At 48.4% G+C, this 26,804-nt stretch overlaps 1 protein-coding gene across 3 annotated transcripts in view; it reads left to right on the top strand.

The window, feature by feature from the left end:
- PATJ (PATJ crumbs cell polarity complex component) overlaps positions 1–26,804 on the top strand; it is a 370,230-nt gene that overhangs the window by 324,093 nt on the left and 19,333 nt on the right. For all 3 annotated transcript variants that reach the window (XM_055139113.1, XM_055139112.1, XM_055139111.1), the window contains 6 exons: positions 520–667; positions 2,456–2,542; positions 10,331–10,445; positions 12,907–12,944; positions 13,883–14,005; positions 14,825–14,929. In XM_055139113.1, the coding sequence (XP_054995088.1) occupies positions 520–667; positions 2,456–2,542; positions 10,331–10,445; positions 12,907–12,944; positions 13,883–14,005; positions 14,825–14,929 (616 nt within the window). The remainder of the gene's footprint in view (positions 1–519; positions 668–2,455; positions 2,543–10,330; positions 10,446–12,906; positions 12,945–13,882; positions 14,006–14,824; positions 14,930–26,804) is intronic.

Below are 26,804 nucleotides of genomic sequence, written 5' to 3'. Positions count from 1 at the left end.
GCGTGAGCTACTGAGGCTGATGAGGCTGGGGTTTGTCCTTTGAAAGGTCCATTCTCGGGGGCTGGAGCAATAGCAGGCGGCCAGCCCAGTTTCAATGCCGGCATCCCATAAGGTCCCCCAAGCACTGCTAGGAGTAATTCCTGAGTGCAGAGGCAGGAGTGGTGCCTGAGCAACAGGTAGGGTGCTTGCCTTGCACACATCAGACCAGGCGCACACATCAGACCAGGCGCTCCCCAAGTGCAAAGCCAGGAGGAAGCCCAGAGCATCGCTGGGTATGCGCCCCCCACCCCTCACACACACACACACACACACACACACACACACACACACACACACACACACACACACACACACACACGGAAAAAAGAAGTCAGTGCTTGTGACTGGTGAGGTGGCTCTGTAGGAACCTTCTCTCCAGTTTGGGTTTAGTGAATCTTTAGGGTGTGGGTTGTGGCGATTTCATCGGGAAGTATTAAGTATTAAGCTATGCTGATCCCCGCTGCTTCGTGGCATTCACAGGAATGGAAACGGGGTGTTCATCTCCGACATTGTGAAGGGCGGCGCCGCAGACCTGGATGGAAGGCTGACCCAGGGCGACCAGATCCTGTCTGTGAACGGGGAGGACATGAGAAGCGCCTCCCAGGAGACCGTTGCCACAGTCCTCAAGGTGAGCCCCTCGGCTGCTTTCTGCCTCCCTGGGGTTCCGGGGAGTACTTCTGAGCTAGCTTCAAGAGTGGGTTTGAGGGGACCCCAATAATAGTACAGCCAGTAGGGCGCTTATCTTGCACGGGGCCAACCTGGGTTCAATTCCTAGCATCCCTCATGATCGATCCCCTGGGTTCATCACCAGAAGTGATCCCTGAGCACAGAGGCAGGAATAAGCCATGAACAGAGGAGGAGGGGGGTGGAGGGGTGAAGGAGGAGGAGGAAGAAGAGGAGGAGGAGGAGGAGGAAGAGGAAGAGGAGGAGGAGGAGGAAGAGGAAGAGGAGGAGGAGGAGGAAGAGGAGAGGGAGGAGGAAAGTGATTTGGTATTTTCAACTCTAGTTTTCACTGGAAAGCCCATTTCTGACTACTTTAAATGAGAATATGATGAGAATAGCTTTAAAATAAAAGTCTTAGGGCCAGGGAAATGTCTCAAAGGGACGGAGATCGTACTCTGCACGCAGGAGGTCCTGGTTCCATCCCCTGCACAACACTGCCCAAGGCAGTGCCCGGGCAAGTACCTGGGAGTAGCTTATGAGCACTGCTAGGGGTGACTCCAAAACAGAGCTGTTACACTAGCAGGATTGAACGGAGAAGAACTCCTGAATCTCTAAGCTAGTTTTTTATACTTGTGAGATTTTCACATATCTACAATTATCCTTTATAGGTGTAACTAAAAAAAAAAAATCCCTGGGGCTGGAGCGATAGCACAGCGGGTAGGGCATTTGCCTTGCACACGGCAGACTTGGGTTCGATTCCCGGCATCCCATATGGTCCCCTGAGCACCGCCAGGAGTAATTCCTGAGTGCAGAGCCAGTACTAATGCTTGTGCATCGCCAGGTGTGACCCCCCCAAAAAAATAATTCCCTTCTTAAAACTGTGCTGCATGGGCCTCACTTTCAAGTCCATCTGTCTATCAGTGATAGACTTTCTTGTGAATTTCCGTTCCACTCTACCCCAGCACATTTTACTGTTTCACTGCAGTATGGAAGCTTTTGCTAAGACAAACAAGCGTTATTTTAAAACCCTTATTCCTGGGACCGGAGAGGTAGTACAGCAGGTCGAGTGCTCACCTTGCAGGCAGCCAACAGGGGTTCTATCCCCAGCACCCCCTCTGGTTCCCTCCAGGAGTGAGCCCTGAGTGGAGAGCCAAGATTGAGCCTTGAGCACAGCCAAGTGTGACCCAACACCCCTCCCCGCCAATTTTTAAAAATAAAATGCTAATTCCTAACATAGTCAACTATCAGTTATTATTCAAGGGAATTTATGGATTCTTTCTGTTTGATTTTTGTATCCTCCTTGTTACCACTTTTTCTTCCTTGTTCTGCTCATGCGCATTCAAGCGAAGGGGAAAGAGGGGAAAAGAAAGTGAACTGAAACGTAATCCTTGGGACTGCTGAGCTTGTAGAGCAAGTAAGGTTCTTGCCTTGCACGTGGCAAGCCCAGCTGCATACGGCCTCCAGAGCACTGCTAGGCATGAGCCCGGAGCACTGCCAGGAGTGAGCCCGGAGCATAGAACAGGAGTGAGCCCTGAGCCCATAAACAAAAAGAAGTCATTCTTTCAGCATATTTAAGGAAGTCACGTAGAAAGGCCCTACTTGATCCCCTTTGTAATTTTGTGTGCTTTTTTTTGGACTGAGTATTCTCCGTGCTGAGTGAGTATACCCACCACGCACATTTCTGTCTGCTCTGCCCATTGAGGACCGGAATGCTACTTTTCACTTCTCTTCTCTTCTTTTCTTGTCTTCCAAGTGTGCACAGGGGCTTGTGCAGCTAGAGATCGGAAGACTCCGAGCTGGTTCCTGGACCTCCTCGAGAAAGACATCACAGATCAGTCAGGTTGTTGATACTTTCCCGTCAGACTGACTCACCTGTCCCCTTGGGAGAAACTTGCCTGTTTCATTTGTGATTAGAAATAACGTGTAATGCACAGCCTGCTCACCACGCCAAGCCCAGGGTATTTTAATGTGTTTGAAATCAAAACAAAAGGTGGGATGGAAATTCATTAATCCTTAGATTTTTCTCTCCTTTATTGCCTGCACATGTTTTCTGAGACCCTCTTTTCTCTCCCACTATTCGCTTAATATTGACTATACACAGCTGTGTTTATTTAAAAAGAAAGAAGGAAAGAAACAACATCTGGTGGCAATTTGACCCTCATTAGCACAGCATTGTTCTGTTCATTCAATTAAATATTGCTATAAAGTTAACTCCTGAATAGCCACGCATACATGCTGGGGCAATTAATGATATATTCCTAGGAGAGTGAAATATAGGGGCTTCTCTGGTGGGAGGGAGGCTTTCATGGGTGATGTTTTGTGGGTTAGCAAACATGTTTTTTTTTTTTTGCAAAGTTCATGCAAGTGCTACTTTAAAAAAAAAATACCAATACGTATTTCATTTAATTTTAACTGTAATAGTTGGTAAAATCGAAATGGTTGGCTTTTTATGTCCGGTCCAATTTTCTACTAAAGGAAAGTATAGAAACTTATCTGTGACCCCTATAGGGTTCTCTTCCAAAAGTTGTAGGTGGACCTTTATTTTATTTTCAGGCTGAAAGTTTGATGCTCCCAGGTTGCCTCAAAGGCTCCCAAGGCCTTTTTCAGAAGGTGCTTAATTAGGGTGGTTAGTCCACAGGTGTTTCTAGAAAGCTCTGAGCTGTCTCTGCCTTACTGATATCAGCAAAAAAAAAGAAAAAAGAAAAAGGTGAGGAAAGGTCCCCTTGTTTAGAGAGGACCACAGGACAAGCTGTCTGGTCTTAGAGAATAATCGGTCAACTCCAGGACCATGGCACGTCAAGGAAGTCTGAGACATTTTCCCTCAGTACAGCTTCCTTTCTTGGTTTTGAGTTGTTTTGCTTTTTCATGTTTTGGTCCTGGGGATCAAATCCGGGATCCTATCATGTGAAGCTTGTGCTTTGTCCCCGAGCTCCGCCCTCAGCCCCTGCCTTTCTGGATTATGTCATCGGCTACAGATGTCAGTGTGCTCAGACTCGGGGATGCAACGGGCATTCAGGAGTGAATCAATGGCTGGTCGTGGTTCTGGCCAGGCTGGTATCAGAAACGGAAAGTGGGAAGTTGCGGTGTGAAACAGTTATCCTCACTACTGCTTGCGTGGGCATTCGTTTGGTTGTATTTTGTTGTTGTTGTTGTTGTTGTTGTATTTTTTTAAGTTTGATTTTTATTATAGTTAAATAACCTGGAGCAGAGTGATAATATAATGGGTAGGGCATTTGCCTTGCATGTGACCAACCCAGGTTCGATCCCCAGCATCCCATATGATCCCCCAGGCACTGCCAGGAGTGATTCTTGAGTGCAGAGCCAGGAGTAACTCCTGAGCATCTCCAGGTGTGACCCAAAAAGCAGAAAGTTTTTATTTTATTTATTTATTTATTTATTTGGTTTTTGGGTCACATCCGGCAATGCACAGGGGTCACTTCAGGTTCATGCACTCAGGAATTACTCCTGGCGGTGCTCAGGGGACCATATGGGATGCTGGGAATCGAACCCGTGTCGGCCGCGTGCAAGGCAAATGCCCTACCCACTGTGCTATCACTCCAGCCCCACAAAAAATTTTTAAAAATTAAAAATATATAATTAAATAACCTGGTTGCAAAGGTGTTAATGTTTATGATTTCTTAAAAAGAAATACTTTAGGGGGCTAGAGCCATAGCACAGCAGGTAGGACGTTTGCCTTGCACATGGCCGACCCAGGTTTAATTCCCAGCATCCCATATGGTCCCCTGAGCACCACCAGGGGTAATTCCTGAGTGCAGAGCCAGGAGTGACCCCTGTGCATCGCCAGGTGTGACCCAAAAAACAAAAAAAAACAAAAAAAAAACACTTTAATTAACCATTCATTTGGGAGGGATTTGTTGATTTTTTTTTGTTTTATTTTTATTATAGTTAAATAACCTGGACTGGAGTGATAGTACCAGGGTTCACAAAGTTGTTCATAATATAGTTGTTAAGGGCTTTCAGTGTCCCAATAGCAATCCCCCCCACCAGAGAGGCTTTCCCTCCACCATTGCCCCCGTTTTTCTAACTACTCCTGCCCCTGCAAGCCCGCCCCCTTAGCAGACACATGATCATTTATTGTATATTGCTTGTTAGAACTAAATGGCTAAAGAAATTATCAAAAATACTCCCGTAAAAGAAAATTTGTGAAAATTGTTGCTTCACCCCTGGGTTGTTAAGCCCTTGACTGAAGATTTCCTGAGCCTTCTGTGTTTTTGTTTGTGTTTGCTGAGTTTAGTGGACTTGCTATTACATTCCCATCTAATTTGGTGTGCGCCTACTGGAGTTTCAGCGTTGTGGAACCTGGAGGTATCACGCCACCATGTATTCGACGGTGAAGTCCAGAAACTGCAGGACCCTTCGTACTGGGCTGATAAGTTAATATGGTGGCCCAGTGGGGAGGAACGCGGGGCCTTATGGGATGGGGGCAGAGCAGGCCCTTTCCTCCGGCCCCTACGAGACCCGAGTTGCCGCCCATGAATAAGCCCTCTGGCTGCTGATCAGGCTGCTTATCAGCCATGATCCCGGAGACTCAGAAACAAAACTTAGAACCCAGCGGCCTTTGGCAGAAATGCATCCGGACTGTGCATTAAGTTTCCGGCGCCGGACCACCCTAGGTGGGAATGGATTTCGTGCCTTGGCCTGTTTCCCCTGGAGGCTCAGTCACCACTGCCATCGTCCAGAGGCCTAGGGACAGCCAGGGAGGGCCTCACGGGATGGGGGTGGAGCTGGCTCTTCTCCCCCTCCCCCCATGAGACCCTGAGTTACCGCCCAGGAACGAGCCCTCTGGCTGCTGATAGAGCTGCTTATTGGCCATGATCCCAGAGACTCAGAAACAAAGCCCCGAACACAGAGACTTTTGGCTGAAATCCCTCCAGATTTAATTATTAAAACTTCAGAATTCCAAAATCACGCAGCCTCGATAGCAGCCGCGCATCATCATATGCAATTCATAATCAGCAATAGAAAACAAATTGTCTAATATTGCCTTTTTGGCAGTTGGGGCAAAATCCCAAATAATAATGGTGGGTTTTGTGTCGAAATGCTGAATGTAATCAAAGTAGAGAGAGAGAGTAGGGGGAGGGTTTGGGATGGGGGGGATACTGGGGTTTTTGGTGGTGGAAAATGTGCACTGGTGAAGGGTCGGGTGTTTCATCATTGTATGACCGAGACTTAAACCAAAAACGTTGTAACCGCTCTCACGGTGTTTCAACAAAAATTAATTAATTAATTTTTTTTTAAGTTACTATGGTGGCCACTGTGGGAGGTAGGCGTGGCTGTCAGAGCTTCCTAGGCATGGGGGGGTGGAAGCTGACGGGGAGGCTGCTCACCCCCACTCCAAGAAGACCCCAGAGCTCTCAGTCTGAGCACCAGTGTACAGAATTTTCACAGTTTGGCGTCTCTGCTCAGAGTATTCATGAGGCCGTGGAGCTGAGCCTCTGGTGTGGTGGCAGTAGGGGGGTTTGGATACGGTTTCTGGGGCTTCGGCAGGGCAGGGACTCAGCCCAGCCTGCTCCCAAGGACACCCCAGAGCTTTCAGCTGGAAGACTGGTGTGTCACGAATTTTAGTGGGTTGGCTGGCATGTCCTTAGAGATTTGGTCGTGAATATGAAGGTCACGGGGTGAGTTGACACAGCAGCAGCTTGGAAGGTGGGCCAGCACTTAGGTTTTCTATATACAATGTGACTCCACCTTCCACCACCAAAGTGCTCAAGATCCTCCCTGTCCTTACGTTAATCCTGTGGATATTCATTTTGGACAGAGTTTGGGGGACTTTATTGGGGAAGTGTTATATTTTTGGGGGGAAGAGGGATCGGGCTACACAGCTTGGTAGGCTGTGAAGCCAGGGATCAAAACAGGGTCAGCCTCTTGCCAGATAAAGGCCTTAATTCCTATATGACCTGTTTGGCCCCAGTCATTCATTTGTTTAGTAAATTTCACTCAAGCCTCATTGTACACAGGAAGTGAGAATGCAGAGGGACAATCCTGGCAGTGAAATTTTGCTTCCTGGAGCTATGGGTATGCACAGCAAGGATCCATTGGGTCTCACAAAAGGCTTTCTGCTGGGAGCCTTGAAGAGAGGGGAAGGCGTCCTGCAGGGAGGCCTGTGGGAAGGCACAGAGGGATAAATGAATTCCAGCTTTGTGGGAAACTGGACTAACAGGTGAAGAGTGCTGAATAGCACTCTCCTGATGAAGTTCACATGCAGGTTAAATACAGAACTCCCCAATTTCAATTCCATCATGAAAAGTCAGGAAAAAAACACCTAGGATATGAATGAGACAAAGTAGAAAACTCTTCTATCTGACCTTCTTGAACAGAAGTTTTATTTCAGAGGGTCAATGTTTAATTCAGTTATTAAGAAAAGATGTGCATGATTCTCCTTTGTCCTTACGATGGTGGCTGAGGTGATAGGGTCGGTCCTGATACCTGACTCATTGGATGGGACTGTAGGAAGGAAGTGTCCCCTCTCCTCTGTCACCCTCAAGTGCCGAAAATTAGTTCAGATAAAGAAAGAGTGTTGGGGAAATGCCCTTCTGTGCCCCTCGGTCTGCTGGATTAATTGGGATACATGAGGAGCATAGTTTTCTTCCTGAGAAATCTTTAGTGAGGGTCTTTTGAGTGTCAAGGAGAAAATTGCTCATTAAATTAGCTTGTTACTGTTAACAAGTCTCACAATGGAGACGTTACTGGTGCCCGCTCGAGCAAATCGATGATCAAAGGGACAACAGTGCTTATAAATTAGCCGGAAGAAAGAGTCCATTAAGAGGTCTTTGAAGGGCTGGGAAGATAATACAGTGGCTAAGGCACCTGCTTTGCATAAAAACTGATGTTGGGTTCAATCCCCAGTACCACATATGGTCCCCCGAGCCTAGCCAGGAGTGAGCCCTGAGCACTGCTGAGTGTGGCCCCAAACCAATACAGCAGTGAAAAAGTTCTAGCCTTGGGTCTACCTAGTCTCTTTTAAAATGGCTTTTTTCCACCAGCCAGGGAAATCATCTCTACCTAAGTGTAGATGGGAATACTTGGGAACTTTTCTTTAGCTACTTAAGGGCACACTGCCAAGAAAGCCAGGTCTTGGCAGGGCCAGAGAGATAGTACAGAGGGTAAGACGCTTGCCTGGAATGCTGCCAACTGCAGACCAAAATTTGTGGCCCTCTATGGGCTGAACAGATAGTGCAGCGGGTAGGGCACTTGCCTTGTACATGAATGAACCAGGTTCCTCCCTGGGCATCCTGTATGGCCCCCTGAACACTGCTGGGAGTGAGCCCTGAGTGAAGAGCCACGAGTTATTCTGTGCTCGTTATCAGTTCGAAGTAATTGTTGATCTTAACACCATTGATTTGAAATTCTATCCTGAGGATCCAGATGTGACTCAGTACTAGCAGGCTTATGTGGCAAATAAGTAAATAAAAATATGAAAAACTGGGGCTGGAGTGATAGCACAGCAGGTAGGGCATTTTCCTTGCACGCGGCCGACCCGGGTTCAAATCCCAGCATCCCATATGGTCCCCTGCACACCGCCAGGGGTGATTCCTGAGTGCATGAGCCAGGAGTGACCCCTGTGCATTGCTGGGTGTGACCAAAAAAAATAATTAAAAAAATAAATAAAAGCTTTTTGTTTACATGGCAAATAAGTCAACAAAAGCATATCCTTTGGGGGAAATACGAAATGCTCCTCTAAATACATAGATTATTTATGACACCATTTACTTTGTGGGTTCTTTTTTTTAAAATGAGCATTTACTAAAAGTCAAATTAATTTTTATCAAAGTTCTTTTTTTTATCATGAGGATCCATCCGGATGCCTTTCAAATGGCTCACAGTAGAATTGCTCTAAAATTTGCTCTGTATATTTCTCTATCAGAACAGAAGATCTGCCTGTTTTGAAAAGAAAGGTTTTCATATGAAACTTGGTCCTAAAGTTATAGGACCGAGATATTAATTTTATGGAGGTCTCCTTCATACCAGTGCCTATCCTTACCAGAGATGCATGATGGTCTGGGGTGGTGCCAGAATTGGAATTAGCACCCTGAAACATGCAAGGCTTTTATTTAACTCCAAGGCTTTTATTTAACTCCATTTACTTAACTTTTATTTAACTAGCTGTCTCCCAGAATCCCTTGTAAGCCAATTAGGTACGCTGTCCTACTCAGTGTAACTGTCGATATTTACTATTTACTTTGAAATGAGTAGTTTATTTTTTTTTCCAGTTTGGGCTGTGGGATGTTGCTGAGGACGGGACCCAGAGTCTCATACATGTAAAGCATGCACTTTACCACTGAGCTACAATCTCCAGCCCTGAAATGCATTATAAAGAAAGACAAATTAAGAAATAAATTGATTTTTTAATTAAAAAATAAAAATATAGGTAAAGGTCAGAGATATAAGGCACACAGTTGACATATATGCAACCCATTTGTGTCACATGTGACCCATGACTCACATATGTGTAACACATACATCCAATCCCCAGCACCAAAAACATAAAGGAAAGAGAGTTGAGTCCTTGGGCTGAGTGCATTCATTCATGCTAGAGCCCGCAGTTGGATCCCCAGAAACACCTGCCTCCCAAGCACAGCTGGGAGCATCCCCTAAGCACAGGGCTGAGAGCAGCCCCTGACACCCACAGGCTGTGGCTCCCTCTCAAATGAATTATAAGAGGGCTGGAGCGATAGTACAGCAGGGAGGGCGTTTGCCTTTGCATGGCCGGGTGTAACACCCACCAAAAAATGAAGAATTATAGGATAAAACAGAGCAAAATATAAACTAGAATCTTAATGATATGTATCTGGATGTCGAGCGTATACTCTCTCAACCCTTTGGTTTGAAAGTTTTCATAAAGTAGTTCAAACAACTTATATCCTAGAATGAGGGAGATAGAAACCATCAAAATTCATCAGGTGGTGATTGTGATTTTAGTTTTTGCTTTAAATTTTGCTGCCATCAGGAATCACTTTGTTGAAAAAATTATTAGTGAAATTTTTTTGTGCCTTGGAAGTGTCCTTGACTACACATGTGGCTTTCATTGACCAGCCTTTCGCCAGCCATATGTGACTCTCTGAGAGACCTCAACTATTTATTTCAGTGACCAGAAGGATGGTAACTAGGGTATTGCAGATGAGGCTACACACAGCTGATGCTGGGAAGATCTTTGAGGGTAAAAATAGTCTATAACACATTCCCTTGAGAAATGTATTGCTTTCTCCGACAGCTGAGGTCAAGTTTCTGTTACGGTTTCATCTTATTTATCTTAGCAAAAGAGATCGCGTAATTTGGACAATGAGGGCGTCAATGTTGACTGGGTCCCCAGATGCCACAATTTGCCACTCGCTGATCCTCTGAGCTGCCTGTGGCCTTCTGGGGAAATGTTTGGCTCTGGTTAGTGGAGAAGCTTCACCGGTTACCCACGTTCTGCCTGGCTGGCTGAAGCCCCAGCTGGGGAGATCTGGGGGCCAGTTGCATGGGACAGGACGGGGGTGGCTATTTTTGTCTTCTGCTTTGGCCTCTTAGAATTCTCTAGGACATTCTGGTGACGTCAGGAAGTGAGGTGCTAACAAGTGAAGAGTTCTGGGTGCTTGGGCGTGACTGACACCCGCTCTCCTTGCAGGGGGCTATGCACGGCGCACACGGCGGCTTTCCTCCCGCCATCGCTCCCGTCCTCACCAGCCTGCAGAACCTGGTCGGCACCAAGAGAACCTCAGATCCTGCCCCGCAAAACCCAGGTATCGCTCGCACATGCCCTCAGCAAAGCCATCTAATGCCTAGTTTTGTCTTGTTTCACTTTAAAATCCATCCTTCCGAGGGCACAGATAGAACGTACTGCATGGGAGTGGCCCCGGTTTGATCCCAGCATCCCATGGTCTCCGAGTACTGTCAGGTGTGGTCCCCCAGAATCTAAGAAGTTCCAAAAAATGAAAAATGAAAATCCAGCCCTTACTGGTGAAGGCGCCAGGGTTGGAACATGATATGACTGGAATCTAATCATGAACAACTTTGTAACTGCGAATCTCACTGTGGTTGAATTTAAAAAATACATATGTTTTAAAAAAGAAAGAAAAATCAGCTCTTACAGGGCAGGGAAATGCCTCAGATGATACACACATGCGTCGCAGGGGTGGGGCCCTGAGGTTGAGCCCCAGCATAGGGACACCCCTGTGAGTCCACCAGGAGCATTCTGCCAGGCCCACACCATCAGCCAAGCATCACCGAGAGTGGACTCCAGTAAAAATAGAATAATACTGTTGTGGGTCCTAGCGACAGTTCTGGGGTGGAGGCAGTCGCCTTGCCTGTGGGCCTCCCAGTTCAGTCCCAGGGCCCACCAGGAGTGATCCCTGAGCACAGCGCCAGGAGTAAGCCCTGAGCTCTGCCCCGGCCCAAAACAGCAAAGACAAGCTTTCCGACTTCAATAGATCTCTGAACTTGGTCGCAGAAGCTCCAAGCTTTCTGTAAGGGGGCTGGACTGATAGGACAGTGGGTCGGACACGTGCCTTGCACACAGTTGACCTGGGTTCAAACCCGGAGCCCTAGACAGTCCCCCAGGCCCTGCCAGGAGTGATCCCTGAGCACAGAGCCAGGAGTGAGCACTAAGTACTACCTAGTGTGCCCCTCCCCCTGCAAAGAAATCTTTCTGGAAAGCCTGTTGTGAATAGGCAGAGCCGTCAAGGTTCATGTTCGCTTTGCTTTCTGGTTCCGGCCTCCAGTTCTCCCAGCAGAAAACTAAATTTCCCCACAAAGTTGGCATAGGTTTTATGACCCTCTTTTTTTTTTTCTTTAATTGAAGAAAGATGGCATGTGACCTTTATGTCAAGTTCAAGTTGTTGATTTTTTTAAATTGTGCCAGTACTACCAAGCAGGGTGCAAGGGAGGGAGGGAGGGAGGGAGGGAGGGAGGGAGGAAAGAAGGAAGGAAGGAAGGAAGGAAGGAAGGAAGGAAGGAAGGAAGGAAGGAAGGAAGGAAGGAAGGAAGGAAGGAAGGAAGGAAGGAAGGAAGGAAGGAAGGAAGGAAGGAAGGAAGGAAGGAAGGAAGGAAGGAAGGAAGGAAGGAAGAGAAAGAAGGCTGGAGTGATAGCACAGCAGGTAGGGCGTTTGCGTTGCATGCGACCGACCTGGGTTCAATCCCTGGCATCCCATATGGTCCCCCAAGCAATGCCAGGAGTAATTACTGAGGGCAGAGCCAGGAGTACCCCCTGAGCAACACTGAGTATGACCCAAAAAGCAAGAAAGAGAGAAAGAAAGAAAGAAAGAAAGAAAGAAAGAAAGAAAGAAAGAAAGAAAGAAAGAAAGAAAGAAAGAAAGAAAGAAAGAAAGAAAGAAAGAAAGAAAGAAAGAAAGAAAGAAAGAAAGAAAGAAAGAAAGAAAGAAGAAAAGAAAAAAGAAGCAGATTGGGGCTGGAGTGATAGCACAGCAGGTAGGGCATTTGCCCTGACCGAGGCCAACTTGGGTTTGATTCCCAGCATCCCATATGGTCCCCTGAGCACCGCCAGGAGTAATTCCTGAGTGCATGAGTCAGGAGTACCCCTGTGCATCACCAGGTGTGACCCAAAAAGAAAAAAAAAAAGAAGAAGAAGCAGATTATCTAATGTGGCTCATAATGTGAATCCACTCGCTAAGAGAATGTTTAAAAATCCCAAGTCACCCTCAAAGGCAGAGGGCGGGGATCCTTGCGCATGAGGTGGGGGCAGATCGTGGCAGATCATGGCAGAAAAATGAATAGTGAAATACACGGTCTTCAGTCCCTTTCAACCCCCTGTTCTAGGCACTTCTGCCACGGCCCATCAGCCTTTTTTGGCCCCATCCATGTTCAGAGCCCATGAACCCCCAAGTGAGGATACTTTGGGGGAAGGGAGGGAGGAGGCAGCATCCGGTAGTGCTCAGGGATCACTCCTGATGGTGCTCTGGGAACCATATCAGGTGCCAGGAATCAAACACAGGTCTGTGGAATGCAAGGCAAGTGCCCGACCCACTGTGCTGTGGCTGCAGCCCCATGAAAGAGGATTCTTTAGAACAGTGGACAGAGACCCTGCTCGGGGCCCCTGGGGGGCTTCTAGAAAAGCCATAACACCTGCTTCCTTTAGTATTCTCTTTTGAAAAGTTCAAGGAAAGGAAACCATTTTCATGGTCCAGTGTTGGCCATTTAGCATCTCTTCATTGCAGGAAGCTAACTGTGTTGCCCCTTCATTTACAGCCACTGATACGGGACCAAGAACTGTTGAGATCGTCAGGGTAAGACCATTATTTTGTCTTTTATTTCCTAATTTATGTTGGAGTTGCATAAAATATACATGTTCCACCTAATTAAGTTTCTTGGATTATGAGTGTGTTCAAGGAGGGGAGTAAATAAAACTAAAACTGAGAAAAATACAGTGAAGCTCATTGTGTAGGTATTTGAATTTTCTTAAACAAACAAATGAAAAGGTATCGTGGGCCCGGAGAGATAGTCCAGTGGGTAAGACGCTTGCCTTGTACAGTGCCGACTCAGGTTCAATCCCCGGCATCCCATATGGTCCCCTGTATACATCCAGGAGTATAAATAAATAAATAAATAAACAAACAAACAAATAAATAAATAAATGAACACTTGCCATGTCTCCCTCAGAGCTGGCCTCTAGACAGAGCAGAGCACTGGGCTTGGTGCCCTGTCACATTATTTAGCAGGGTGAGGGCTTGGCGCCACTCCCTATGGCAGGCAGGGGCTCTTCCTGGCTCTGTGCTCAGGGGTCACTCCAGGTGGTGCTCGGGGTAGCCCTGTGCATCCTGGGGGTCACTGCTGTCAGCTCTGTGCAAAGCAAGCGCTGAAGCCCTGGACTGCCCCTCTCCAGCTCTTACTGTTATTTTGCCCCCAGTCCCATGGCCTTTCATGGCGCATCCTTCCAGGCCAGGGCCACTCTCTCTATTTCCTCTTTGAATCTTCAGACTCATGCTGGGAGGTGAGTGGTCAGTGCAATGGAGATGCTAAAGGAATTCCCACCAAACACTCCCCCCAGCCATGGGGCAGGCAGGCGCCAGAGCTGAAAGCCAACCAGCTGGGTACTTAACCCTCTGTTTGTTGCCTTGGTCTCCCTTGCCCTCTTGAGGGTGAGATTCTGTTCAACAGGTCCCAGGGGTCACTCAGTGAGGGGCAGTTCGGTCCATCCTCCTGTATGTTCTGTCTTCTCTTTTAGGAGCCCAACGATGCCCTTGGAATCAGTATTGCTGGCGGCAAAGGAAGCCCCCTAGGAGATATTCCTATATTCATCGCCATGATTCAGGCCAGCGGTGTGGCTGCTCGGACCCAGAAGCTGAAGGTAAGGAAGAGAGAGTGGTAAGCAGATGACTGCAGGAAGTGGGGGTGGAGGAAGAAGCAGAAGCTGCTAGGGAGTCGGGGAGGGGGCGGACGGGGAGAGGGGGGACCTGGTTCAAAGTGAAATTCAGGCACCTGTCTGAGCCCCCACGCTGAGGGCAGAATGCAAGGGAGAAAGCCAAGCAGCAGCCGAAATTCTATGGGTCCCCACACCTATAAAAACCTTATTGTTTTGTATCAAAGCTCCTCCATAAAAGAAGAAATTGCAGCTCATTTGCAAAGACCCCCCCCAGACCATTCTGTGTGCCTCATTCCACCCAAAATTGATTTTTGCCTGAAAGAGATTTGGCCACACAAACCTCTGTCAGCTGAAAGTATCAGTCCTGACAATGGCTTGTTTTTTGTATTTTTGTTTTTTCTTTCCTTTTTTCCCCACTGGCCCTGAATCTCAACTTAAATATAAAGCAACATAAAGCGGATGATATTTGGCTTCCACAGCTCAGCTTTATGGAACGGTTCGTTGGTGCGCCCCACTATTAATTGGCACACGAATGCCTGCAGCACCATTTCCAAACGACAAAGGTGGCCTGCGGTGCCTTTTCATCCTCCGCTCTCACCCCCGCCTTGTTTCTCTGGTTTGCCTGTGTGTATGCAGAGAGCCCTCAATTCCTCCGGCTTCTGGAATAAGCACGCTCAGTGGGAGCAGAGGGTGTCTCACAATAGCCTCCAAGTGGGAATTGGACTCCCAGCAAATCAGATGCATTCTCTGCAAATTTAATTTTTCCCAATGATCGTGATTTTCTGCCACTTTTTGTCCCTCCAGGTTGGAGACCGGATTGTCAGCATTAACGGGCAACCTTTGGATGGGTTGACGCATACCGACGTGGTTAATGTGCTGAAGAACGCATACGGGCGCATCAGCCTACAGGTACCGTGGTCTCCGGGCTGCAGCTGCACCGGGCGGATAAATGCAAAGACTAAGCATCAGGGGCAGGGGACAGCCCTGCCTAGCAGGGTGCGGGCTGATGGGAATCACGAGGGCGGGAAGCAAGAAGTTATTTTTCTTACTCAGGTATTCTTTACTGCCACCTGTATAGGCAAGGGAGCAGCATTATATGAAAGCAGAACAAGGGACGAGGGGCGGGGATAAGGAATGATACTTTGCTGCCCAAGATAAATCCACAAGCCTTTTGGTTGCCAATGTTCTTTTGTAAAGCAACGTTTGCAAGAAATAGAGGGTGTTGGGGCTGGAGCAATAGCACAGCAGGTAGGGCATTTGCCTTGCACGCGGCCGACCCGGGTTCGATTCCCAGCATCCCGTACGGTCCCCCGAGCACCGCCAGGAGTAATTACTGAGTGCATGAGCCAGGAGTGACCCCTGTGCATCGCCAGGTGTGACCCCCCCCAAAAAAAGAAGAAATAGGGGGTGTTTTGTTTAGTTTTTCTTAGACCCAAGAACTGTTGCAGAACTGCCTGGGTGAGGGTTTTCCTCTCCTTGGAAGGAAGTGGGGGGGAGGTTCCTCTGAGCCAAACTGGTTGCCAATTGTTGCTATAGGGGGTCATCAACAAAAGCAGGTTATGTAGCCACATCGGTGCCCAGAAAGATTGTCCAGAAGGACTAGAAGCTATACATGAAGAGAACACCAGCACACCGTAAATGAGCTGACATATCCCAGCACCCGGGATGTCACTGACATTTGGTATCTTTTTTTTTTTTTAATTTTATTGAATCACCGTGAGATAGTTACAAGCTTTCATGTTTGGGTTACAATCTCACAATGATCAAACACCCATCCCTCCACCAGTGCACATTCCCCACCACCAATATCCCCCGTATGCCTCCCTTTCCCACTCTCCCCCTGCCTCCATGGCAGACAATATTCCCCATACTCTCTCTCTACTTTTGGGCATTGTAGCTTGCAACACAGACACCGAGAGGTCATCATGTTTGGTCCATTATCTATTTTCAGCATGCATCTCCCTCCCATTGTCTAAGGATTCCATAAACAGTCAGCAACTGTTTGATGCACAGACAAGATGAAGGTCTGGGCCAGTATGCCTTAGGGGAGTAGCTTCTTGAAGCTTCTTGAAGCTTCTTCCTGGAGTTTAAATTGCTCTCTCGGGGTATAACAAGTGGATAGACATTTCTGTCCTTAAATATATTTTTTGGGGGGAGGGACCACATCTGTTTGTGTTCCAGGATCTGAGCTCAGGGATCACTCCTGGCAGGGTTTAGGGGACCATATGTGGTGCCAGGGATTGAATCTGGTATGCAGGGCAAGTGCCCCACCTCTGCTACACTAACTCTCTGACCCACCCCTAACCTTAAGATAATACAGAGTAAATAGTGAGCCTGATATTAAAAATGAAAGAGGAAAAAGAAGTCATCATGAGTTTCATTCAAGAGATCCAACAGATAGGAGATAGGAGTTACAAACTCTCATTTTCTCTCTCTCCCTGTTTCTCTGCCTCTCTCTGTGTCTGTCTCTGTCTGTCTCTCACATACACATATACACACACAAAAAAAAACTACCACAGTGAAATTAATTTAGAGTTTCATCTATAAGAGAATAAAACATGAAAAATACCTACAGACATTGTAGAGGGCAGGTATGGTTCAGAGACAAAAATATGACTTATGAGTAAATGATGTTTTATATCTTTAATATCTATATGCCCAGGTTTATATAAAAATTTCCCTAGTGAAAAGGGCTCATGTTCTGAAACCAGAGAGCACAGGGATTAAGGCATTTACAGTGCAAGCCATGACTCCTGTTTGATCCCCTGAACACCACTGGGTTCACAAAAACATATCAGCATATCTTATAATCACCCAAATGTCTACAGGTGTATGCCCATACAGGGTTTGTTAGTTCCAAAACTAGACCCTCCCATTTAGTGTCCACCCAGATTCAATCCCTGGCACTACATGGCCAGCCTAACACCATGGGGTGTGGCCCCGAATTTTGCAATTTTTAATTTTCAAAATAAAACAATCAACATAAACATTAAACATGTATTTTATTTCTTTCACTATAAAATCATGGGCTTGAGGTCAGAGACTGCTAAAATTCCTTTTAAAATTCTGAAAGTAGAAGAACCAGAGAGAGTGCAGGGGTAAGGCAGAGCATGCATGAAGCCCACCACCCACAATTGCATCTGGTCCCCAGAGCACTTCCAATGGGGCACAAAACCCCAATAATATTAAGTCTTGAATGGATTTCCAGGAGGCAGCTGAGGCATATACCTCAGGTAGCTGCTTTCCGATCGCCTCTTATTTACCCTTCAACTTCTGAAACTTCAAAACACTTTATATTCAAAACAGACATATTAAATCAACATACTCGGGTTTTGCGGGAATCGTTGTGTGGCATCGCGGATCAGACAGCAGAACTGCCCAAATGGACCCTGGATGCCCGATTTCCCCCCCTCACCCCCACGGGCTCTTCTTATCTCTTTTCCTGGAGTCAGCTCTGTGACTGCCAGTCTGTATTTTCTGTATTTGATGCTAGAGTCAGTCGAGGGTCCTCCCAAATCCCCAGATCTCAGAGTCAATCTTGTTCCTTTCAAGGATCAGCGGCCGGGGAGGGCTCTAAGGAGCATCTCGCTTTTGGTACAATGTAGCATCCTGTTTATCTGCGAAATACTCTTGACTTCCCAGCGCTTGGAAACACACGCCTAGCTGGTGCTTTTTTCCATACGCGGCCTCTCACCCTGGGGCCCGTGCGACAGGCGCGGGTGTTTGATCACTCCCCTGGGAAGTGAATGGAGCGCCAGGACTCTTGCTTAGCACGTGGCCGACGTGGGTTCGATCCCCAGCACCAACATACGGTCTCCCACCTGGAGTAATCCAGAGCCCCAGAGTAAGCCCTGAGCACTGCTGGGTGTGGCCCCCAAACAAACAAACAAACAAACAAACCCAAACCATCAGGAAGTTTATCTACAGTAAGGGAGGCGAGGGGGGGAGGGGAATGGGGGGATGCAAGGTGCCGCCTAGGACGAGCGTGCATAGCAGCGGGAAGCTGGGGTCAAGACTCGGGGCTGCGGGGGGCTGCGGGGCAAACAGGCCTCGGGGGCAGCTGCAGTGGGAGGGAGAAGCGGGTTGGGGGGCTCCACAGAGGCGGGCGGGGGCAATGCGGAGTCGAGGGACATGGAGGTGGGAGGGGGGAACGCTAGGTCGGGGGTGGGAGCTGCAGGAGGGGGGAACGTTAGGCTGGGGGACACGGGGGTAGGAGGGGGGAACACTAGGTCAGGGGTGGCAGCTGCAGGAGGGGGGAACGCTAAGTCAGGGGACACGGGCGTGGGAGGGGGAAACACTAGGTCAGGGGACACTAGGTGAGGGGTGGGAGCTGCAGGAGGGGGGAACGCTAGGCCGGGGGACACGGAGGTGGAAGGGGGAAACGCTAGGTCAGGGGACATAGGCGTGGGAGGGGGGAACACTAGGTCAGGGGTGGCAGCTGCAGGAGGGGGAAACGCTAGGCCAGGGGACACAGGGGTGGGAGGGGGAAACACTAGGTCAGGGGACACTAGGTCAGGGGTGGCAGCTGCAGGAGGGGGGAACGCTAGACCCGGGGACACTAGGTCAGAGGTGGCAGGTGGGGGGAACGCTAGGCCAGGGGACACGGGGGTGGGAGGGGGGAACACTAGGTCAGGGGACACTAGGTCAGGGGCGGCAGCTGCAGGAGGGGGGAACACTAGGCCCGGGGTGGCAGCTGCAGGAGGGGGCAACACCCTTATGGGTTCCTCCCCATCCGCTTTCCGGCCCAACGGGGCCTCTGCTCCTGAAGCGCGGGGCCCCTCGGGTGGCGGCACTTCCTCCTCCGCAGCCCCAGGGGGCGCCCCTTCTTCCTGCGCCTCCATCCCCTCCGTGGCCGGCAGGGTTTCCGGCACCACTTCCGGCGCCATGGTCTCCATTTCCGGTGCGGGTGGCTGCTGCGCCATGGTCGCGTCTCTGGTCCCGGAGACTCGCTCTCCTCCTCTGGGGGTGGAGGCCGTCCGGTCTCTCTCGGGGAAGGGGTCTCTAGTCGGCCCGTCAGGCAGGCTCCAGGGCGGTCCGACCCTAAGGAGGGGTGGGGGCGTGTGAGGGGGCCACGTACCCCCTTAGACGCCCCATGAGACCCGAGTAGCCCCGAGCAGGACCTGGTCCCCTGCACCAGCCTTGCACCGCCACTGCACCCCAACCCAGGGCCCAGCCCCACCCGTGCCAATGAAAGGGGGTCGCAGGAAAGACGCTTGTCCTGATGCCTGTAGCCCAGTAGGAGCCAGAGGCGTGTGACTCATAAGCACAAACGCTTTAAGCCAGGGTGAACTTCATTTAAAATAAGGGAATGGGCAGTGGGGTTTTTTCCCCTTTCGGGCATAAATGGGGCCGGGAAGAGGGCTCAAGCGCTGCAGCGTACCCTTTCCCTGTGGGGGCGCCAGGTTCGGTCCTGGTACCACCCCAGGAACAGCCAGCACCGCCAGGCATGGCGCGGAGAGGAACAGAAAGCATGAACGGGGCGCTGCGTGCACAAGAAGACCCCCAAGTCCGATCCCCGGCTCCACGTGCTCTCCAGGCCCGGCAGGGTCAAGCACTGAAGCAGCCCGCCTGGCTGTGTATCACCGGGGGTGGGAGCAGCTATCCTGAGCTCTGCTTAGGAACACCCCCCGACCCCCCCCCCCGTCCCCCAAGATATGACTGCGTGTCCCATCAACCTGTGGGCCTTCCCTCTTCCCCGAACACACGGAGGCCCGCCCGGGCTCACCTCTGCGTTGTCCTGCCGCGGCGCCGTCAGCTGCTGGCGGAAGGGCAGTTCGGATGCGAGGCCGAATCGCACTTTCAAACTCCCAGGGCTGGAGTCGCTGAATATATCCGCTCCGGGGATCAGATAATCCCTCTCACACAGTCTGTCCCTGGGATGTCCAATCAGCTCAGAGACCCAGGTGGCAACGGTGGACGCAGATGCCCGCGGTGGGGGCGGGGTGTCTATGCAGGAGATCTGGGTAGAGAGTTCGCCTTGCCTCACTGAAGGGTGTTCGGGCCGGTCTTCCCCGTGCTCCAGCCAGCCCCTGGAGGCAGGTGGGTCTGAAGATGCTGGGTGGGGTAAGGCCTTCAGTGCTTTGCAGACAGGAGCTTGGCTTGCATTGCACGGATACTCGTGGTTCTCTGAACACTACCCAGAGGAGTGGAGAAACATAATTTAAAAGGATCCTTGGAGCTGGAGCGATAGTACAGTGGGTAGGACCTTTGCCTTGCTCGCGGCCGACCCAGGTTCAGTTCCCAGCATCTCATATGGTATCCTGAGTGCAGAGCCAGGAGTAACCCCTGTGCATCGCCGGGTGTAACCCAAAAAAGAAAAAAAAAAGGACCCTAATTATGTCTCTAGGATTGAATATTATTAGAGATTGAGAGGCCCTTTGGATTTCAGGCCTGGTGAGCAAGAAACCCGTTAGAGTTCGAAAAGATTTTTTTTCTGGGGGACCATATGGTGACAGGGATAGAACTGGATCAGTCACATACGAAGCAAGCACCTTAAACCTTTGGCCATCTTTCTGGCTGGCCCTAGATGTACTTTTTGTGGTTTTGGTCTGGGGATCACACCTAGCAGTGCTCGCAGTTTACTCTTGAGTCTGCTCAGGGTTTATTATTAGCAGGACTCAGTGGTCTGTACGCAGAGTTGAGCCTGGAACCAGGGCCAGCCTCGTGAAGGCAGGTGGCTTTTCTCTCCGGCCCAAAAGTACAAAGGTAAAATGTGTTCTAGATATATAAAATTTTTTAGTGAAACAAAGGAATTTTTATTGAAAGAAATCCGGAGAAATATGATGGGAGAGAGAGAGAGAGAGAGAGAGAGAGAGAGAGAGAGAGCAGTGTTCCCAAGAGTAGAAAAAGAAGAAGAAAGGGAGGAAAGGGAGAAATGTGTGTCTAATTTGGGGTTTTGGGTTTGGGGTCATACCCAGCCATGCTCAGGACTTATGCCTGGATTTGTGCTCAGAGATCACTCCTGAGGGCTCAGGGAACCATGGGGGATGCTGGGGACCAAACCAGCTGCAAGCAAGGCCCACTCTACTATCTCTCCAGCCCCAACAATAATCCTGATCTTACCCAAAGGCACTGCTTTTGCCTCTGTTCTCTCTGTACTGATCTTCTCTCTGATCCTCTCCCTCCCCCCAGCCCGCCCTCCATTCCTCTTTCCCTCGCACCCAATTCTGGACTGGACCATATGATACACCCAGCAGATTGCCCACTTGTATGGACCCCAGGTCTGCACACCACAGCAGGCATTTGCCTCATGCCAGATAGAACTAAGAACACAAGGTTCCGGAGGGAAAAGGCCCGGAAGGCCTCTATTGCTTCTGTGCAAGCTTTTTAGCTTCATACTGTTTGGGTATTCGAGAGTCACTTTGTCGGGGTCTTCTCTAGGCCTCTGTTCATCATGCTCACTCGTCCAGCAAGGGGCCACCGCTCAGGGTCCTGAGGACAGGGCCGAACCTCCCTCCAGCCAAGGGGAGGGTCCTGTAAAGCAGAATCCCCTTTATTGAGAGACATCAAGCCTTTAGATAGGTTGAGGAGGGTGGTGGGAGTGTGCAACTGGTCGGTACACAGGGTGATCAGAACAAACATGTGTTCTGTAGATAGGGCCACACCTTCACAGCACATTTGCCAGAAATGTCCTGTCCCCGGGTGACATTGACCTGTGATGTGCATTGCAACGGGTTGCCCTTCAAAGCAGACCGGAAGGTGTTTCTCTCCCAACACATCTGCCCACCGAGCCCAGGGATTCGTGTGGCATTTCAAAGCAGACCAAAAGGGGCTTTTCTCCCAACACCTCCTCCTTTCTGGTTTTTTTTTTTTTGGGGGGTCACACCTTGCAATGCACAGGGGCTATTCCTGGCTCTGCACTCAGGAATTACCCCAGGTGGTGCTCAGGGGACCATATGGGATGCTGGGAATTGAACCCAGGTCGGCCGTGTGCAAGGCAAACGCCCTACCCGCTGTGCTATCGTTCCAGCCCCTCCCCTTTTCTTTTTTATACAAGGTGGGAGCACAGCTCAGGTCCCAGAGCAGGGGTCGGGCCCATCTTAGGTTGCTCCCCTAGCTCTGGCTTCCAGTGCCCTGGTCAGACTAGTGACAGCATGTACAACATTGAGTCCCAAAGACTAGGCTGCTTACTTTACAGTCCGTAAAACAAGTTTATCTCAATTACCCAAAGGGTAATGGACTGGAGTGATAGCACAGCGGGTAGGGCATTTGCCTAGCATGCGGCAGACCTGGGTTCGATTGCTCCGTCCCTCTCGGAGAGCCCGGAAAGCTACCAAGAGTATACCGCCCACCCAGCAGAGCCTGGCAAGCTCCCCGTGGTATATTCGATATGCCAAACACAGTAACAAGTCTCATAATGGAGACATTACTGTTGCCCGCTCGAGCAAATCGATGAACAACCAGATGACAGTGCTACAGTGCTATCCAACGGGGATACCTTTTAAACCAAGATTAGAGTACATTTATTCAATCCCCTCTGTTGAATTAGAATCTGATTCTTATAAAAAGCAAGTTACAGAAACATGGTTTTTTCTACACCTTCATTTAAAACTTGCCAGATGGTTTAACAAAACTGGCTCATTCATTTGCACAAACAGCAAAACTGGAGAACTCTCCATTTGGGGTACCCCACTACTGAGAAATCCTAGGGGTTGGCTAAAGACAGGAGACATGCCAATAATGGCATTAATTTTTATCTGGTACATCAGCATTACCCAGGCCTGGCCATAAGATGTCCCACGATGAACTGGATGTGGCCTTGGGCCTCATTTTCCATAGAGGTGTCCCGGCAGAAAGCAATTCATCCCATCCCTTCTTCAGGGTTAGGAGAGATCCTGATTCCCACTTTGTTTGTTTGTTTGTTTGTTTGTTTGTTTGTTTGTTTGTTTGTTTCTGAGAGTAGGGCCCAAGCTGAGTCAGTCATTGCAGATTTCCAGATTAGCAGAGATGATTTCCAGTCTTTCCTTAATCCGGCCTGCCTCTAGGGTCCCGCTGAGGTTTGTAGGGTACTTAAAACAGCACCTGTTAAATACCTGTTCCTGTCACTTAAACCAGTTCCTCGACTATTTTCCTGGAAGAGGCTTGGGAGTCCCATAGCTGATTTTCCTGTCTGCATTGAGGGATAGACCCTATTACAGAGAGGAAAGACTTATCTGAATTTATGCAAACCAACATAGTGCCATGAAGCATCAAATATACTGAAGGTACAAAGAAGAGAAAAGTAAACATTTCACATTAGTCCCAGTGAGATATAATACATCCATTTGCTGCAGGTCCTGTCACTGTCACTGTCATCCAGTTGCTCATCGATTTGTTCGAGCGGGCACCAGTAACGTCTCTCATTGTGAGACTTATTGCTACTGTTTTGGGCATATCCAATACGCCACGGGTAGCTTGCCTGGCTCTGCCATAGGGGCACGATACTCTTGGTAGCTTGCCAGGCTCTCCGAGAGCCGGGTCGAACACGGGTCGGTCAGCCTCGTGAAAGGCGAATGCCCTACCGCTGTGCTATCACTCCAGCCCTAGTTAAATAATAATAATAATAATAATAATAATAATGATAATATCTGTAGAGATCTAATGTACATTTTAACAACATCACGTCTAATTCATTTAGTTCCATGTTGAAAACATTGATTTCCAATTATCTAAGAGCACTGTAACAGGAGTCTGGGTACTAGAACAATTCTGCATATATACTTTATTTATTTATTTATTTATTTTTGCTTTTTGGGTCACACCTGGCGATGCACAGGGGTTACTCCTGGCTCTGCACTCAGGAATTACCCCTGGCGGTGCTCAGGGGACCATATGGGATGCTGGGATTCAAACTCGGGTCGGCCGCATGCAAGGCAAATGCCCTACCCGCTGTGCTATCGCTCCAGCCCCACTGCATATATACTTTAAAGAGTTGTTATAACAATATAATTTTGTCAGTTTCTTTTCCTTAAAATACAACCTCAAACTGCCTTTACATCCATTCTGTCTTCTGTCCTGTAACTTTTCCACTTCAACACCAACTATACTTTTTTTTTTTTTTTTTTTGCTTTTTGGGTCACACCTGGCGATGCACAGGGGTTACTCCTGGCTTTGCACTCAGGAATCACTCCTGGCAGTGCTCCGGGGACCATATGGGATGCTGGGAATCAAACCCGGATCGGCCGCGTGCAAGGCAAATGCCCTACCCGCTGTGCTATCGCTCCAGCCCCACCAACTACACATTAACACGATTCTTTCCTACTTCTCACTGATGATATCTCCATCCATCATCCTTTTTACTCAAAATACACATGTATATTTCTTATAGTCATATCTCATAGATTTTTAACCTTCTTATTTTACTGAACTTAATAACTTGACCTACCAATAAATTTGGAAAGAAGTTTGCTAATCTTTTTTTTTCAATTACCGTACATTAAGCTGTACTCTGCAGTGCTCTTTTAAAAACATTACATCAGGCCCATAGGTATTCGAAAGGTTTACAATTCTCACAATTAAAGATCTTAAAACATGGAATTCCAAACTGTAGGAAAACACAGATAAAAGAGGGTTAACATACTCACAAGATTCATGCATTTCATTTACCTATGTTTCCCTTCAATCTTTGCTCACTTCATTAACTTCCAGTGGACTGCATTTTGTATTTTATTTTATTAAATGATTTTAACCTCAATTTTATTTTCCTCTCTAGTATACTACTCAAATAATCATATGCAGTTCAAGCTTGAATTTTAAACCATCCTTGAAAACCACACAATATAGAAAAGGGGAGCAAAGTTTTAGATTGTCTGTATTTGTCTCAGTCTGAAGTACCTTCTAGTTTTCTATTTTATCTCCTATTTCCTTTCATAATTCTTTTTTTTTTTTTTTTTTGCTTTTTGGGTCACACCAGGCGATGCACAAGGGTCACTCCTGGCTCTGCACTCAGGAATTACCCCTGGCGGTGCTCAGGGGACCATATGGGATGCTGGGAATCGAACCCGGGTCGGCCGCATGCAAGGCAAACGCCCTACCTGCTGTGCTATCACTCCAGCCCCCTTTCATAATTCTTAAGACAAAACTCTTCTGCCAGAATACGTTAAACTCTAAATTCCTTTTTCCACAAATACATACTTTGTTGTCTGGATATACAAGGAATTCAAAACTTTTAACATGTTAATATTAACTTCCTAACCTCAAAACTGAAATCAGCACAGCTTCCAGTTATCACCATTTGCAGCTCTAACTGACCCCCGCTGAAAAAATAGGCAGAGGGAAAAGAGAGGGGGGTTGAGGTAAGGATCATCTACATAGATAAACAGTTAGCAGAGGAGATTTTCTTGGGGAGATCAACTCAAGAAGACACTCTGTTTCCCAGGGACGTCTATAGTGCTTTTATCTTTCCCTCTAGTTGTATAAGTTGTTTGGATAAACATAGTAAGAGACAAAGATCCCAATACTTAGTTCTCTGGGCTGAGAGCAAGCAAAGTTTTTACCATAAATCCCAGACCAAGTCCTTAGGCCAGTTCACCCTGTCCTTCCCCATGGGGGTCCTGTGTCCCTGACTCCTCTTCAGATTTCCTTGTGACTTCCAGCCGAGATCTTTTCCGGACTGAAGTTTGGAGGGTTGTGGAGGTCTCAGGCGGTCTGGGGGCTGAACCAGGAGGATGAATTTTACTCCAGAGGAGGCCGTAGCAGGACCCAGAGTATATCAGTAGGTCTGTCATCTGTTATGGACTGGAGTGATAGCACAGCGGGTATGGCGTTTTCCTGGGTTGGATTTTTCTGTCCCTCTCGGAGAGCCCAGCAAGTTACCGAGAGTATCCCGCCTGCACGGCAGAGCCTGGCAAGCTACCTGTGGCGTATTTGATATGCCAAAAACAGTAACAACAATTCTCACAATAGAGACATTACTGGTGCCCGCTCGAGCAAATGGAGAACAATGGGATGACAGTGCTACAATGGATACTCATTTGTTAAAATATAAGCATAGACTTTTCCTCCTACAAGGAGGTTTCCCACTATTTCTTTTCTTGTCAATTTTAATGCAAATCACTTCACTTGTCACTTGTCATCCCGTTGATCTTCCATTTGCTCGAGCGGGTGCCAGTAACATCTCCATATGGGATGCTGGGATTCAAACTCGGGTCGGCCGCGTGCAAGGCAAATGCCCTACCCGCTGTGCTATCGCTCCAGCCCCACTGCATATATACTTTAAAGAGTTGTTATAACAATATAATTTTGTCAGTTTCTTTTCCTTAAAATACAACCTCAAACTGCCTTTACATCCATTCTGTCCTGTAACTTTTCCACTTCAACACCAACTGTCGAGTGCTAGTGTAGCTAGTGTAGCTAGTGTAGCTCAATAATATCTGCTCACTGCGGAACTTAATGCAAATATAAGAATCAATTGTTTCCTCATTTACAAAGTTGCAAAGAACCGGATACCTGGAAGAGTACACAAACTAAATCAGTAAGTCTTACTTCTTGGCAGACGTGTGATTAGAATTCACTGTTGAGGTTAGGGAGGGTATGGAAATCCAGTCTTTAGCTGAGGTAGAGCTGGCTGGGCTGGGAATGTACAATGCTATGGCTTCCGACTATCGTGCTGACATCTGAGATTAACCCCTTTTTTTTTGCTTTTTGGGTCACACCCAGGCGATGCTCAGGGGTTACTCCTGGCTTTGCACTCAGGAATTACTCCTGGCAGTGCTCAGGGGACCATATGGGATGCCGGGGATCGAACCCGGGTCGGCCGCCGCGTGCAAGGCAAACGCCCTACCCGCTGTGCTATCACTCCGGCCTG

The sequence above is a fragment of the Sorex araneus genome, chromosome 5 (assembly GCF_027595985.1).
Source record: "Sorex araneus isolate mSorAra2 chromosome 5, mSorAra2.pri, whole genome shotgun sequence".
Lineage (NCBI taxonomy): Eukaryota > Metazoa > Chordata > Mammalia > Eulipotyphla > Soricidae > Sorex > Sorex araneus.
This window is presented reverse-complemented; position numbering and strand designations above follow the sequence as displayed.